Consider the following 15,160-nt stretch of genomic DNA (forward strand, 5'->3'; position numbering starts at 1 on the left):
GTGTGGTTATAAAAACCTACTAAAATAGGTGAGAATGAGAAAACAAACTGATTTATCAAGACATAAAATGAACAATAGTCGGTAACGATGCAGAAAGTAGAAATTATAACTAAAAATATTTTTCACACAATAACAGTTTAGATGTTGCACTAAAAGCAATGATAATTGTGATAGAATAATCAATGCCACAGTCAAGTGATATGATAAATTTCCTACTGAAAGTGCTTGAAATTGAGAAAAATTTCTTTTCACTGTTATTCTTTGAGGTAAGTATAAGACGAAATCAAAACATGCATAATGGTAATAATAGTAATATTAATAATAAGTAATAATAATAATACAAGAAGTAAATGAAATTATATCCTCCAAAAAAAAAAAAAAAAAAAAAATTAAATGTCAAGGGTTGCACTTAGTTTAGGAATGATAGAATGAATTTCTCGAAACCGAAAAATATGGCAATAACATGAATCAAATATAATCCGTTTTATAGCATATAGTGACTCCACTATTTTGCGAACATGCATTAATAAAACATCATACTTTTCTTACAAAGAAAAAAAGTTTGAATTGACCAAAATATATATATATTATCATCGCTATTGTAAAATTACTTATGAGTGTGAAGTGGAAATACTTTCCATAATTATAAGCGAAACTGATAACCTTGAAGCAATGTGTATTACATTTGTTTTGTAAAATTATATTATGAGACATCTTAATTCAAAGATTCAAATGGTGCTGGTCATTGAGATACCATGTAGATGTACATCAATCCAGGCCCGTTGAAGCTGACGATAGAAAGTAGCAATACTGGCGAAAAATGTTTCCGGAATCTCGGGACCAATATCTTCATCTACCAATTCGCCAAAGAAACGCATCGTTTTGCAGAGGCCAGTCTGCAATATCATACTTATACTTCTTTAATATCTTATTTTGAATAAAAAACGAAAGATAAAACGAAAAGTAAAAGAACGAGAACCTTGCATTCACGATAGCTACTCTTCACTTCCATTACTTTATTTCTAATTGCTTCTCTATATCCAGCCATTTGGGCATTATTATTTAAACGGCTCGCTTCTAGATCAAATCGCAAATAGTCCCGTTCGAAGCGTCGTACTGTTGCAGAAAGTTCTTGGAAGTTCACTGATCACAAAACCAAAAATGATTTTTAGGTTGAAATAATATTAGCTCTTTTTGAAAAGAAAATTCATTGCATTTTTCATTGCTTCCATTTCCATAATTTATGATCGATCTTATTCAAATCTTTTAAAAATATAAACTTCTTAAAAATTCTGATAATGTCGTATATTCAGGAAAAAACCATCAAACAGTCCTCAAAATTGAATGATCAGATTAAATTATACTAAGAGCCAATTAATTATAAAAGATCTTATGCAATTATAAAAAAATCATATGTGATTACGATTGTTGATATAATTATTATGCAATTAAACTGATAAGTGAAAGAATGGTTGCATGTTATATCAACAACCTTAACCGATTAGTCATAAATATAAAGCTGGTGAATAACCTCGTGATGCTTTCTCTAGTGCCGGAAGAGTATCACGAAAGACGCAAACTTCAGGAAATTCCGAAATAGTAGACGATGCTACAATATTTAGCAATGTTGTTTTTGGTGAGTTACATACTTCAGTGGCACATATCTGCAAAATAGTTGTACTAAAAATATCAATGTGAAATTAATATTTTACAATTTAAAAACAGAGAAGAATATTACCAAGACTACTCAAAGAATTTACTGTAATAATAAAAAAATCACTTTTGTAAGATCTGATGCCTTAAAGCCTCGAATTGTTCTAGCCGTAAAATCTCCAATGATAAAATTCATGAAGACAAGAACAACACGTAACAAAGCACGAAACCCACGATTTTTCTTCAAAGTCTTCATAATATTCGTGAGATCTTCAAAACTCTAAAACGAGTAAATCAATATAGGTAAAACTGAAGTAATCTTTTTTTATCAATGAATTATATGAAAAGAAATTATAGAAATGATTTATAAACTAGAAATTTGTAATTCTTCCAATGATTTTTACAAGCAGATAATAACTTGTTTTTCTTCTTCTTAGCGTACACTGAAGATGTGTAGTGATATTTAATTAAGGAATGTTTGAGTTTGCGTTATTTCAAAGTAAAAAAAGAAGGTCTAACTTTCAGGATCTCCGTGACACGACTGTTAATATGTCCCATAAATGACATCGCATGCAGCTTTTCTTCTATCCGATCGATTTTTGCAAGCTGAATTTGTTAAGATTGTCAAGATATATGGAGAAATTTAGAACTCAATTCTCTTGCCATCAGAGCTTAACCATGTTTTCCGAAGAATCCAACAAAATCTTCTAGGTACTATATTTAATATCTCATAGCACTCAAATATTTGCCTGACAACTGCCAACTCCTATGTATGATTGGAATAGGAATTTTTTTTAGCCTTCCGTACTAATTAATTAACTCGTCTCAATGTTGACTTTTCTCTTTTTTTTAATACACTCTAACCTTTAATAGAAATTGTTCATTTTCCCCAACTACCGCAGTAGGATTAGCACTTTCACAATCCAACAAATAGAACACATCCATTGAAGTTGGTGCAATATTTGCAATTAAATCAACCTGCTCTATCGGTAAGGTATTCAGATCCAAGCTAAATGATATAAACTTCCTGAGATGTTGTTACATGTATAGTAAGATGGGCTAGGAGATAGAAAAGAAAACAAAGCCTTCCTTCTATAATACTATCATTAATCGAGGAATATTATTGTCCAGCTGACTTCCTCTTCTTCTTTCCTCCTATCAAAAAGTAACGGAGTAAATGACCACATATTATCTATTATATGGTTTTCACAATCAGAAAGAAAATTTAATTATTTAAATATTAATGGAATCTGTCGAACAGATACATACAACAATTGCATCAATCATTACACTCAAAAATGATTAAAAAAGATGTTTAATTATTTGAATAAAATCCAAATTAACAAAAATTATGTCTTACTTGTAAAGTGCATCACGAAGTTTTGTCAAATCAACAGATAGTTGTTGCCTAACCTTCTGCACCTGTCTGAGTTGTTCTTCTGTTATAAAAAATTTACCATCTAACTTGCATGGTTGTCGTTGAAATTTCTAAAATGATTGCATTGTAATTCGATACCAACTAAGTTATAATGAATTCGAAATTGTATGAATGTAACAGAAGAACAAGAGAGAAGAATTATCCACATACCAAGTAAATGGATAATTCTTCATACCCCGCACTTAAACACATTCAACAATCTATGCATTACTTTCTCTAATATCTTCTAGAAATTGAAGTATATAAGCCACTTCCATAACATACCAATTCCATATCATGATTAACATGCTTAGAAGGAGGAATAAATGTAAATAGCTTACGTGAAGTACTTCATTTAGTCGAAAACTTTCAAAAACAGTCCCTTTGAGTTGGTCATTAGTCAGGATCCACCAGTTGACATTTTGTGGAAGATAGCTGAACAAAGTTATTAAATATTCAACAAAAAGACAACTTTAAAAAAGTTGAAAACTCATATATTCAATGTTTGAAACTCTAATTCTCAAAAACTCATTGTTTTAATCCTATGAATGAGTAATGACTTGAACACACCGAGGATGAATATGATCGATATGTCCAAATGGTTGTTCTTCCTCATCAAAATCTTGAATACTCGAATCATTTGATTCTGTCTCTGCAACATTGTTTTTTTATGAAATTTTGTAAAATATCAATTGAAATCAAAAATACCACACCAATAAAGTTTACGACTTTATTTAGTTGTCAATAATATTAATATTGCCATTAATATCAATAATACTTTGTTAAATATATGGATAATCCTTCATATCCCTCACTTAAACACATTCAACAATCTATGCAATATCTTTCCTAATGTCATTCTGGAAATTGAAGTATATGAATCACTTTCATAACATACCCAATTCCGCATCATGATTAACATGCTCTGATGAACTTGGTGAACTTTCATTTGCAATTGTTTCACTATGATCAGCTTCATTTTGATAGTTAGTCAATGTGCACTTATCACTGTAGCCATTAGTTCCACTATGATAACCATAATAACTGTTAGTTTTATTACTGCAACTGATATTTTTATTGTAAGAGCCTTTGATACTATTATGTGGAACATTGCTAGTGCTGGATGAATCCTCCTGAAAAAAGAAACTTATCATTGTTTAACTCAAAATATTACTCTCCAAAAGTTTTTTTTTTTTATAATTCTCATTAATTATAGATTAATATCGATCCCAGATACGTGCTCCTCTCTCTCTTTCTTTCTTAGCACTGATGAAGTGACCAATCACAGAAAGACAAAAAGTCAATGACCAACAAATAACCGCACTGAGCGACAGAATCCATTGCTAAGCTAACACCATAAGCTGACAACGTACATAGCGAAGATACTACTGGAAGTAACCAGTAGTATCTTCGGAAGTAGACGTTAAGAAGGACTGGATTACAGTAATCTTGATCCGTAATGAGAACATGTATAATGATGAAAAATTAAGCAAAGCAACCAGAACAGATTTAAAAAATAAGCTAGAATGGACCAAGAAAAGAAGTCTACGACTTTTAATACCAATGCAAAGTTCATAATCAAACGAAATTACTCGACCATAATTTTTAAAGTAACTCCATTTGGTTATTTTTAAAATATACCTCGCTTGGTGAACTTTGACCCGAAATATTAATAGGCGCTTGACCAATGGTTACTTCCGATTCGCTGCAAATAATTTTTCATCAAAGGGGAGAAAAAATAATCACATATTTTTATTCTTTTAAACTAACTTCTGATAAACATTTTCATTTTTAATCCGTTTATTGCTGATCGATGAATAATGGTCATGAGCAGTCATTTCATGTGCCGAATGTTTGATACTCCTGCGACGATAACTATGAGTATATCGAGTCTGCTGCAATATCTGATCTTACTTAATTTTCTTTTAGACAAGAACAAATAAATAAATCTATTTTATTATCTGAAGTATAGATAGATATAAGTTATACTTAAGTCTTCTATTTCTTTTAAAATTGAGAAAAAAAGAAAGAAAAAATATCAGAAGAATTACTGAGATTTTACTAGCTGATGCTACAGAGCTAATGCTATTCCATCTTGAGTTGTTACAAGATTCCGTATTAATTGTTGAGGATGAAGAAGCAGTTGATGGTCGAATATTACTGTGTACCGGACGACCACGACCACGAACAGTTGGAAAACATCGTTTCATTAACTGTTCCACTTCATCTGCATACTCTTCCATATGGCTAATTGGTTCTTCCTGAACGATTGAAAAAAGAAGAAAAAACAAACATTTTAAAAGTTATCATGAAAAAAGTGATTTAATGATAGTGAATTTATGTATGTCATATAAATAATTATGTAATAATAAAATTTTATGTATGTAGTAAATTTTAGCTTTAGAAATTATCTTAGTTTGCTAATAATGGTTATCACTAATCAATTGTAGTGTAAAATATTTTCGTATCACAGAACAAATGTTTCAGTGCAAAATAACATATACGTTTTCTATTGTGAAATAGTATAGACAACATTTTTTATTATATTTTAAAAATAATTTTAAAAATTGGCAACAAATTAAAACGATCATGCTTTACTACAAAATTGTTCTTAACAATCTTACCATATAATTGGGTATGTATAGACTATAAATACAACACAGCCGATAGATATATAAAGCTTAAGCGGAAAGATAGATCGATATTATAAAGGAAAGAGGTACAGCATTAACTATTCTGGTAAAAGTCATTGATGAAAATGAAAATGGAAACTTACAGTTAATCCATGTACTGTTGACATATGACTTTTGACATTGTTCTTTGAATAACTTGAGCTAAATTTGCATTGTGGACATATAAACATCGGTTGCGCCACATGATGTTGCCTTATGTGACATGGCAATTTCGAACTGTGTACTTCTCTCAAGCATAACTCACACCACTGAAAACTGCAGGGATAGCTCTGAAAAAATGTACGGCATTATGGACGACTATATGGAGAGCATAACAAACACTGTCTCTTATATAACCCTAAAAAAATGAAAATAAATAAAAATAAAAAACCAAATAAACAAATATCTAAATTACTAATTAAGGACAGGTCTGCTCTGCACGCTATATAGTCCTCATATTTGCCGATAACAAAATGATAATGTGAAAGATGAAAACTAATAGCTTTGTTAAATTATGAATATAGGAATGTGAATTTGTAAAAACGACTGAATAATTTGAAAGAATATGCATGGACAATAATGCAAGTTATATTTCATTATAAACAAAAATACAAGAGAAAAAGAGAATTAACAATTAAATTAACTGAGTAAAAAAATATAGTTCGAAATCAGTAATAGAACGATGAAAAATATGGTTAGTTATTGTCGATATTATCAATGACTTAATGTTCATACTACTGAAAGATAATTTTTAGAATATCTCAGTTACCAGAATTTTTTTCTAAAGATGAAATAAATACACGTCAATAACTAGTCCATTTTGCCTAAGAGCAAATAATCACGAATTATATCTTCTGCAATCTTTCTCCATCCCTAAAAAACATTTCATTTTTGTCTAAAATTTTACGTACACGCTTCTTTTCCTTCGAAGTGCGCTGATGTCGCTGCTGTTGCCGTTGTTGATGTTGTCGAGCGCTGGCTTCCACAGTTCGTTGCCTGAGATATTCAGTCAGAAGAGATGATGATGACTGCTGCTGGCTTTGTTGTGATTCGGTTAGCAAGTTAAGATTGAAAAGATTGTACAGGTTGACGTTACCGTACATCATCGATACATCCGGTATGGACAGTCCAAACGCAGCAGCAACGGAAGCTCCAGCTGCGGCATTAGTTGTTTGCGATTGGCCGCTAGTACCTGCTGCCGTTGTTGCTAATAAATTCTGCGTCAAGCAGTGAAACAATTCAGCATTCAAGCCATTAGGGCTTGTTGTTGATGTTGCAGAAATAGTACCACCAGCATCAGTTGAAGTATCGAGTTGTTGCTGCAATGCCATTTGCGCTTGCTGTTGTAAAGGTGACGATGACGATGGATTTTGCTGTGTCAGATCATTTGCTGCCATTTTATAATTATCAGTCCCAGAATTGCACCAATAATAGTTCTAATTAGTGATAAACAATGGAATGATTTAATCCAAAAACATTAAGAATAAAAACTTTATTTGTTGTGGCTAATTGATAACCACTATGATACCGACAGCAGAACCTGGAAGAAAATTACTAATTAAAAAAATAATTTTGCAAGTGATTATCATACAAATTAGACGCATAATCCGTAAATGAAAGACGTAATGTTTGTGAATGCTACACATGATAAAAATATTTTCAAAGATGCTTTGACATACATCATTTAAATATATTAAAGAATTGCAACCCATCATAATAAATTAATATGTGCTGCAATAATGTTTATCAAACTGATCTTTTGCCTATAGTGAAATGAATCAACATGCAAATGACCTCAATATACTGGTACAGGTAAAGGATTAAGTATGCGTATCACTAAGAAAACATGAAATAAAACGAGCAGTACGGCAATACTTATTGCTAGTTATAAATTAATTATATACCAAAACGGATAGATTTCTGTAAAAATCTCTTGAATGCCATATTTTATGAAATAATTCTAAAAGCAAGCGTCTTTGGACATTTACGACTGTCTCATCTTGAACAGTTGCACTTCACTTCCATTTGTATATTTTTTTAATGGAATACTTCAGTTTCCTTAATCCAATTCCTGATTATAAATCTCAAATATTTAAGTTATTCAAAAACTGAACTAAAATATTATCAACTTATCCAATTCTAAGTTATCCTAAAATTCTAAATTAAGCAGATTTATCAACTTATTCAAGTTGTATTTTATCATAAAATAGACGAATATGTGATAATGTTCATAACAATAAACAAAGAAACAAAACAAAAAAATAAAAGAAGCCTGTAAAAGAGGGAATGGAATAAAGTAGTATGGATGAAACGAAAAGGAAGAATGTCACATTAACAAAAACATCAAATAAAATAATTTAAGAGGAATTGATGACAATCAGTGATTGTTTGATTTTATTCTGATCGCAATAAACCAATAAGATGGTAGTAACAACGGCTTATCACTTAATCAAAAATCAGTCAAAATAACATTTACCATTACACTACTTCATACTTTCATTTCATCATCATTCCATCATTATTATCATTATTATTATTACCATTACTATTACTACTACTGTTATTAATATCACTATTGTTATTATTATTACCATTATCACTACCATTATTAACTATTATCACTATTATTATTGCTACCATCAATATTATTGTCATTATTATTATTGTTATTATTATTATTATTTATTTGTCATCTAATAAAGTACATGCAATAAAAACTATGAAAATGAGGAAATATTATGGAGAAAAATAAGATATGCTGATAAACAAGCTTATTATGTTATTGCTATTAAAAGTCAATTAATTCTAAAATCATTGATAAAAACTGTTTTGATAAACTGTTGTGAGTTTTACGAACTATGTACAAACTTTTACATCACTTATTATTCCTATCTATTCCACTCTTCCTCTCTCCCTCTCGCTTTCTGTTTATAACAATATATTACCTGATTTATTATTATCATTTCTTCAACAATTTTAAACTGATAAGCAATGATGAAAGGTACTGCGGAGAACTTAGCAGAATTCCTTTCAAAACAGAATCATAACCAAAAATAAATATTAATCACATTATCAATCGTTCAATTATCACTTTTTCTGGCTATCTGTTTTTGGTCAATTATATATTTGCTCCCATGTGATTTTATAATCAGAAACATAAATTACCGGGAATGAATTCCACTCTACTGTGCGATAAAATTTGTTAGCCGTTGAAATGAGAAAGTTTCAGGAAATGAAAAAAGATTTAGAACATCAATGATATAGCACTTTTCCAAATTATAAGATAAATATATAGAAATGAAATATAATGATAATTAGCTATATTCAGTTCCCCGATAAATCAATACCGATCATTTTGAACAGTGCATAAAATTCTTGGAAATTTTAGCATCAAGAAATGAGAAATGAAATTTGTTCGAAATATATTCTACAGTCTACAATCGACCTATGACTATTGATCATTTTTACTGACATATGCAAAAAAAGAATCCTAAAAATCTGAGATAATTTTGTTATCATACGCTGTTTCACTATATTTAGTAAGATAACATTTTCTTTTTCAAAATTTCATCCAATGCTTTTCTGTTCTATTTTCCTCTCAAATATCACTTAATGGTATATATTAGAAACAAATATAAAAATTCAACTGGAAGAAAAAATTACAGAATAATAACTTAGACTTGCTGTTACGGCATCTATGCAAATAAACAAGTGTGCGCGCGCATAAATAACACCTGCTTTAAGATATGTGCTTACGCTTCTTTGCTTTACTGAACAGTAGTAAGTAAATTGCTAACAGAAGTAGAGATAACCAAAGTTTAATACTTTCCATTTAATTTACAATTTTATCCTATTAGCTAGGAAATTTACAAAGAAAAAATCGCAAAAACAAAATGATATCTGATAAGATTATCTTGAATAAGTTTCATCAATCATAATGAACTCAATGAAATATTTTATTGCACAACGAACAGAAGGTATTCTTTCCGTGTAAAGCATATTTTTAGCAATATAGGCGCATTATAAAAAGTTTTGTTTGCAAAGAGCTGTTAGCAGTCAATAGCAAAATATATATGAAATGTAAATTTAAAGGTATTTGAGAAGAGAAAAAGAAGAAATGAAAATGTCACAAAAATATAGCAATTTGCTCCAATAATAGGAACAAAAATGAGAAGCTATTTTGGAAGATGTTTCAAAAGAACGCACAACAAACTAAAAGAGGAAGCTTAAGCGCTTAGATATTAGTTTCCGAAACTCATAAATGTCCCATTGTCCCATCTTTTTTCGTTTTTTTTTTTTTAGAGAGAGAGGGCGGGGAAGTTAAAGGCGGCAAAAATTGTTAACTGATGTAAAGCTGAGGATTGTTTAACGAAGTAACATTTTTTTGGTCATTTTTCTTACCGGAAATGAATTAAAGAAAACGAGAAAAATTGTCTTTTTTAAAAGCAAAATTTTTGTCACATAAAATATTAGAAATAGAAATAAAAAAGATAAGAAAAGTATAGGAAGTCATTAAATTATTAAATCACTTACTTTAATTGTACTAAAATGAGCATAAATTTTTACCTCTCTCCCTCTCTGCTTATTTAATGTAAAGAAACTTAGATGAAAATTCAAAAACAAGCATAAATTCGTATTTGACTTATCTTTCCTTTCAGTTTGATATTTTAAGCTTTCCTCACAGCATTAACGCAACCTATATTAATACCTGTTAAGTTTAAAATCATGCAATGCTATATAACTTAGCCATATGTATGATGTAAGTATGAGGAAACCTAAATTTAAGCTTTGTCGAGTAGATAAGCATATGGTACGATTAGGATTATTTAATAACAAAACAGAATAGTTAGTGCCTAAATGTATTTTGTGAGCAACACCATATCACACCACTATAAACATTAAAAAAAACCGGCTTTTTACTCTCAGAGTGTTCGTTCATCTGTCTTATTGCTCCCGTTCCAGCCCCCGCCTCACCCCGCCCTTCTCCCTCTCCTATATTTGAGGTAAGATATACATATATAATGCTGATGGTGATGATGATGACAAACAGGTGGACCAAACATGAATTCCTTCTTTTTAGCTGAAAAATAAACTAAACTACTTTTCACTATAATCTTATTGCTCTCTATCCCGCTCCAGTAAACTCGATAAATACCCTACTACTACCATTACGCTACCAACGCTACTGCTATTACTAATATACTTTTATAACCAACCATTAATTAAGGTCAAAGTTCGTGCACGTAAAAACCTTCATTCTAATAAATATTACCAACGCCATGAATTTTTAATGATAATACGAAAGCTGTTTAAATTTTGAAAAAGCTAAGCCAAACAATTAAAGGCAAAATTTTTTACTGAATTTCCTGTTAGAAAGAAACAAAAACAAAGAAAAAAAATAAAAAATGTTTGGGAATGATAAAACAATTATCGTCCTTTGTTAAAGATAAAATTACTAATCAAAACCACAAACTTTACCACTATTCTTTTATCGATAATTTGTTAAATGAATTAAATATTATCAGAGATGTGATAAGATTCTCTAAATATATCGATGCTGCTAAAAACACCGATGATCCTTTGTCTTAATCTTTTTTCATTCATTTAAATTTTTTTGCAAATTACGTATTTCCGCTTAAAAAAAATAATATGAAAGGTTAATCAGGAAGAAAAAGAGAGGGAGAGAGAGAGAGAAAATAAACCAACAATAATGGGAAGGCTAAAAAGAATGATAAATGTGGAAAAGTTATAAGTAAGAAAAAAATGTAGAAGATAATTTCAACGATAATTGAAAAAGCATTTGATTTGAAAAAGGAAATAAGCCGTTAACGAAGATCATCCCTTCATATTCCCTCCTTCATTTCTTTCTTCGATTCTTCCATCCAAAATTGCTAAAGGAGAATGTGCAGTGAGGAAAGAGGACGGCGGAAGCGGAATGAGCTACAAAATTTCCTGAAAAAGAAAATAGCAATGACAAGAAAGAGGAAAAGAAAGAGATACGAACACGATAGGGTAAAATATGATATGGTTTGTCGTAAGAGGTTATAGGTCATAGAGTTTAATAAACTCTAAATCAAACTTATGTATCAAAAATATATTACCCTACATTTGCAAATTTGCTCAGTTTTGTAGCTAATCGATTAATATAAAGTAATGAGTTTATATTCCTAAAAAGCTAAAGCTCTCCTCTCATCTCTCACTCTCACATCGATCGGATCGGATCGGATGAGATCGGATCAGCTTAAGTGAAATGAAGTGAAGCGAAGAAATGAGTAATGTTGCAACCAGATGGCAACTTTTATGTTTATTCCATTTTTCAATCCCAATCCTATCACTTCATTCCCATACTGCTCCAAATTAAATTGATGAGGAAAGAAGATCGAATTCATTGTCATTCATTTGATTAATTCATAGTAACTGGACAGTAGCGCGCGCTTGTAAGTGTGCGATGGCGCTCATAATAACTGAACAGAAGGGAAGAAGTGTCGCTTTCTTCAGGTTTTTTCTTTTTTTTTTGAGATTTATATTAGGTTTTTTCTTCTTTTTGAGATTTAAATCTTCTTAGATACTTTTGAGAGGGTACATATATATACATACATGTGTGTATATGTATGTACGTGATATAAACAATCAGGAAAAAATGAATCGATCAAAAATGGTAGTACAGCACGGGAAGCTGTGCAGGAAACGGGGGTAAGCGGGGGGAGAAAGAGCGGGCAGGGATGCGGGATATATATTTCGCTTAACTCGATATGAGACGGTTTTGCAGGTGCAAGAAAGAAAAATATACACAAGCGTACAAGGCAGGCAACGAAAAGAAAAAATTTTGTTGGACAATAGAGCATTAATGAAAGAAGAGAAAAAAAATTGAGCGGCTGGGTTTGTTTAATTGGCGCAAAAGGCGTTTTTGACTGCTACACTATTAGGACGGAAGCATTTGGGAGGAGGAGGAGGAGGAGGAGGAGAAAAGCATGATATGAATCTGTTATTCGCCCTAATCTGGTGAAATGAGTAGAAGAGTGGGGCGGTGATGGCGAAAAAGTTTTCTGTTTCTCTTTTCGCCTGCTTATTTAATAATAGTAGTAGTAATTAAAATCCATTTCTTCGTTTTTTTTTTGAGATGAAAAGAAAAGACAAATTCACTGGTACCAGCGAAGTGTCATCTCTCTTAAGTCTAATTAATACTAAGCCATTATTGTCAAGTATTAATTATGTTATGTTTCCTTTTTGTTAGACTTACGTGACATCCTCCTTATATTTCCTTAATTACTTGTAATCTTATTTATATTCCTAAAATTTTCCGTCATTTTTGATCTGTTCGTCTGCTTACATTCACTGATCTTACATTCTTTGAATTCTCCATTATTTTGCTTTATATTCTCTGTTTTTTTCATAATATCGCTTATATTTCCTGAGTTTTCCTCGAATGTTACAAGTTTGGAAAGCGATAAATGTCATAAACAACTAATTGACTCAAATGACCACAAAAGATCACGGAATACACAAGCTGAATAAACAACAACCATCCTAATGTATCATCAACAAGACCACTTTCAGTATTTATTACCGCTTGCTGAATCCTTCCACTACATGTATTTCGTGAAACAACCCTGTTGTTTACTTAAATGTCGACTAGTTTACTTCTGCATTTTTGCACTTTGACCCTACTTTTTGTTCACCGACTTCCACTTATAATATCAATTTAGCAATAATTTTTTATTACTTCCACTTAAAAAAATATATGTATATATCACTATCCAATTTTTTAATACTTTATATTTTTTTGATAATATTTCAGACACGTATCTTCAGAATCTTCCTATTATTTTCATCAAAGAAAAGTATAAAATAAGCAAGCAGATGGTTATCCTAAATCTAGTTCGATCTAATCTAGAATTGGCCAAACTCTTCAAAGTACCAAGCGACCATTGTTCATTAGAATTGAGTAGTAACAAACAAATATATGTAAAATTTAACAAACAGATGATGAAAACGAAAGAAGGAAAAGAAAAGAAAAAAGAGCAATTTAGTTTAATTTAGTACTTATAAGTAGTAGCTTAGTTGTGACTTCTTTTGTCCACAATCGTGACCAGTCCAGTTGTGTAACTAAAAAAAAGAAAGATCTCCAGTGTATCTTGTTATTGAAAAAGATTTGAGTTTTTGTTAACTTTAAGTATTCTCAATAAAAAGATAAACTGGTAATAGATCCGTTGAAGGATCTTTCTTATTCTAATAGAAAGGCAACAATTTTTTTTTAATGTTTCTTTCCTTCTTTTTTCTTCCAAAATAATTCAAAATTATTGCGTTTTTTCTATCCGGAAACTATCTGGACCGAAAAAACGAGAACGATGCATGTATTCCGGGAACAATTCCAGATTAAGTTAAATAAGTAAAAAAGAACAGTCAAAACAGAGTAAAAACGAAAAAAAGAAACATAATGAAACTTTTTCAGAATATTATAAATTCCTTGAATAAATGAAAAAATTTTCATAATCACTGAAATGAAATGATCAGTCATTTTAATTAGTCCACATGAATTATCATCAAGACTGTAATCATTTACACATTCCTTTATTTCCAGCATTACTTTCCGCTTAATAAAATGGAAACTTATTTCTCTTCCAAATACTCTCGGATAATTAGTAAATTCCGTGAATTGTTGATCATAGTAACAAGAAGTGGCGGTAATGATGCACTAAAATGATGTGTTAATAGTTGTTATAATAGTAGCAGCAGTAGCATTCGTAACAGATAAGAGATCTGTCGTGCGCAGAAAAATTATTTATACAATGAAAGCTATGGTCAGTCAAAATATTTTTTTATTTGGTGTGAAGAAAAAAACAACAACGACAGATAGAGAGAGAAGGATTCAATTTACGAGTAAATAAAAGCACAGATTAGGATTAGAAAAAAAAGGAAAAACAAGACGAAAACAAAAGCAAACAAATCACAGTACATTAGAAACACAAATACACACAGATACACATATTACTTGATATTTACCTATTTTCAAATTTCACAACTATTTTTTTTTAATCAAAAATTTTCAGCTTGGAGAAATTTCATTTCAATAATTTGATGAATGAATTTCGTCAGAAGAATGATTTAATATAAAGAATTCTTTTTTTTTGCTTTCATTTTAAATTTCATTGCTTTTCTAACCTTGGAATTTTTACTTTTCAAAGAAGATGAAGGTAATACACAACTAGACAAGTAAGTTATTATCATTTGCTTCACTCACACACACCTACTCAAATTATTGATGATAAAATATTGTATTCAGAACTTTCTAGTTCCGGGAAATCTTGAAATTAGGATAATTATATGTTCTTTTAGCACACACACACATATATATATTTACATACAAATTAGTACTTAAGATTCAATCTATGCTCCCAGATGAAAATGCCAGCATTCG

At 30.4% G+C, this 15,160-nt stretch overlaps 1 protein-coding gene across 2 annotated transcripts; it reads right to left on the bottom strand.

The window, feature by feature from the left end:
• Positions 1 to 728: 728 nt before the first annotated feature.
• Positions 729 to 7,139, bottom strand: Bma-fozi-1.1 (the record flags this gene model as incomplete). Of its 2 annotated transcripts, none has more annotated exons than XM_043076661.1 (15): positions 729 to 896; positions 980 to 1,143; positions 1,532 to 1,664; positions 1,781 to 1,933; positions 2,173 to 2,259; positions 2,518 to 2,662; positions 3,014 to 3,141; positions 3,412 to 3,505; positions 3,641 to 3,722; positions 3,969 to 4,203; positions 4,712 to 4,775; positions 4,841 to 4,965; positions 5,122 to 5,331; positions 5,847 to 6,011; positions 6,654 to 7,139. In XM_043076661.1, 15 exons carry the CDS (start codon positions 7,137 to 7,139, stop codon positions 729 to 731), a joined length of 2,439 nt encoding a protein of 812 aa, XP_042932595.1. The 2 variants fall into 2 exon arrangements, with proteins under 2 accessions (XP_042932595.1, XP_001899651.2); XM_001899616.2 differs by having other exon boundaries at positions 5,847 to 6,032.
• Positions 7,140 to 15,160: the final 8,021 nt, after the last annotated feature.

Source organism: Brugia malayi (assembly GCF_000002995.4).
Source record: "Brugia malayi strain FR3 genome assembly, contig: Bm_v4_Chr1_scaffold_001, whole genome shotgun sequence".
Taxonomy (NCBI): domain Eukaryota; kingdom Metazoa; phylum Nematoda; class Chromadorea; order Rhabditida; family Onchocercidae; genus Brugia; species Brugia malayi.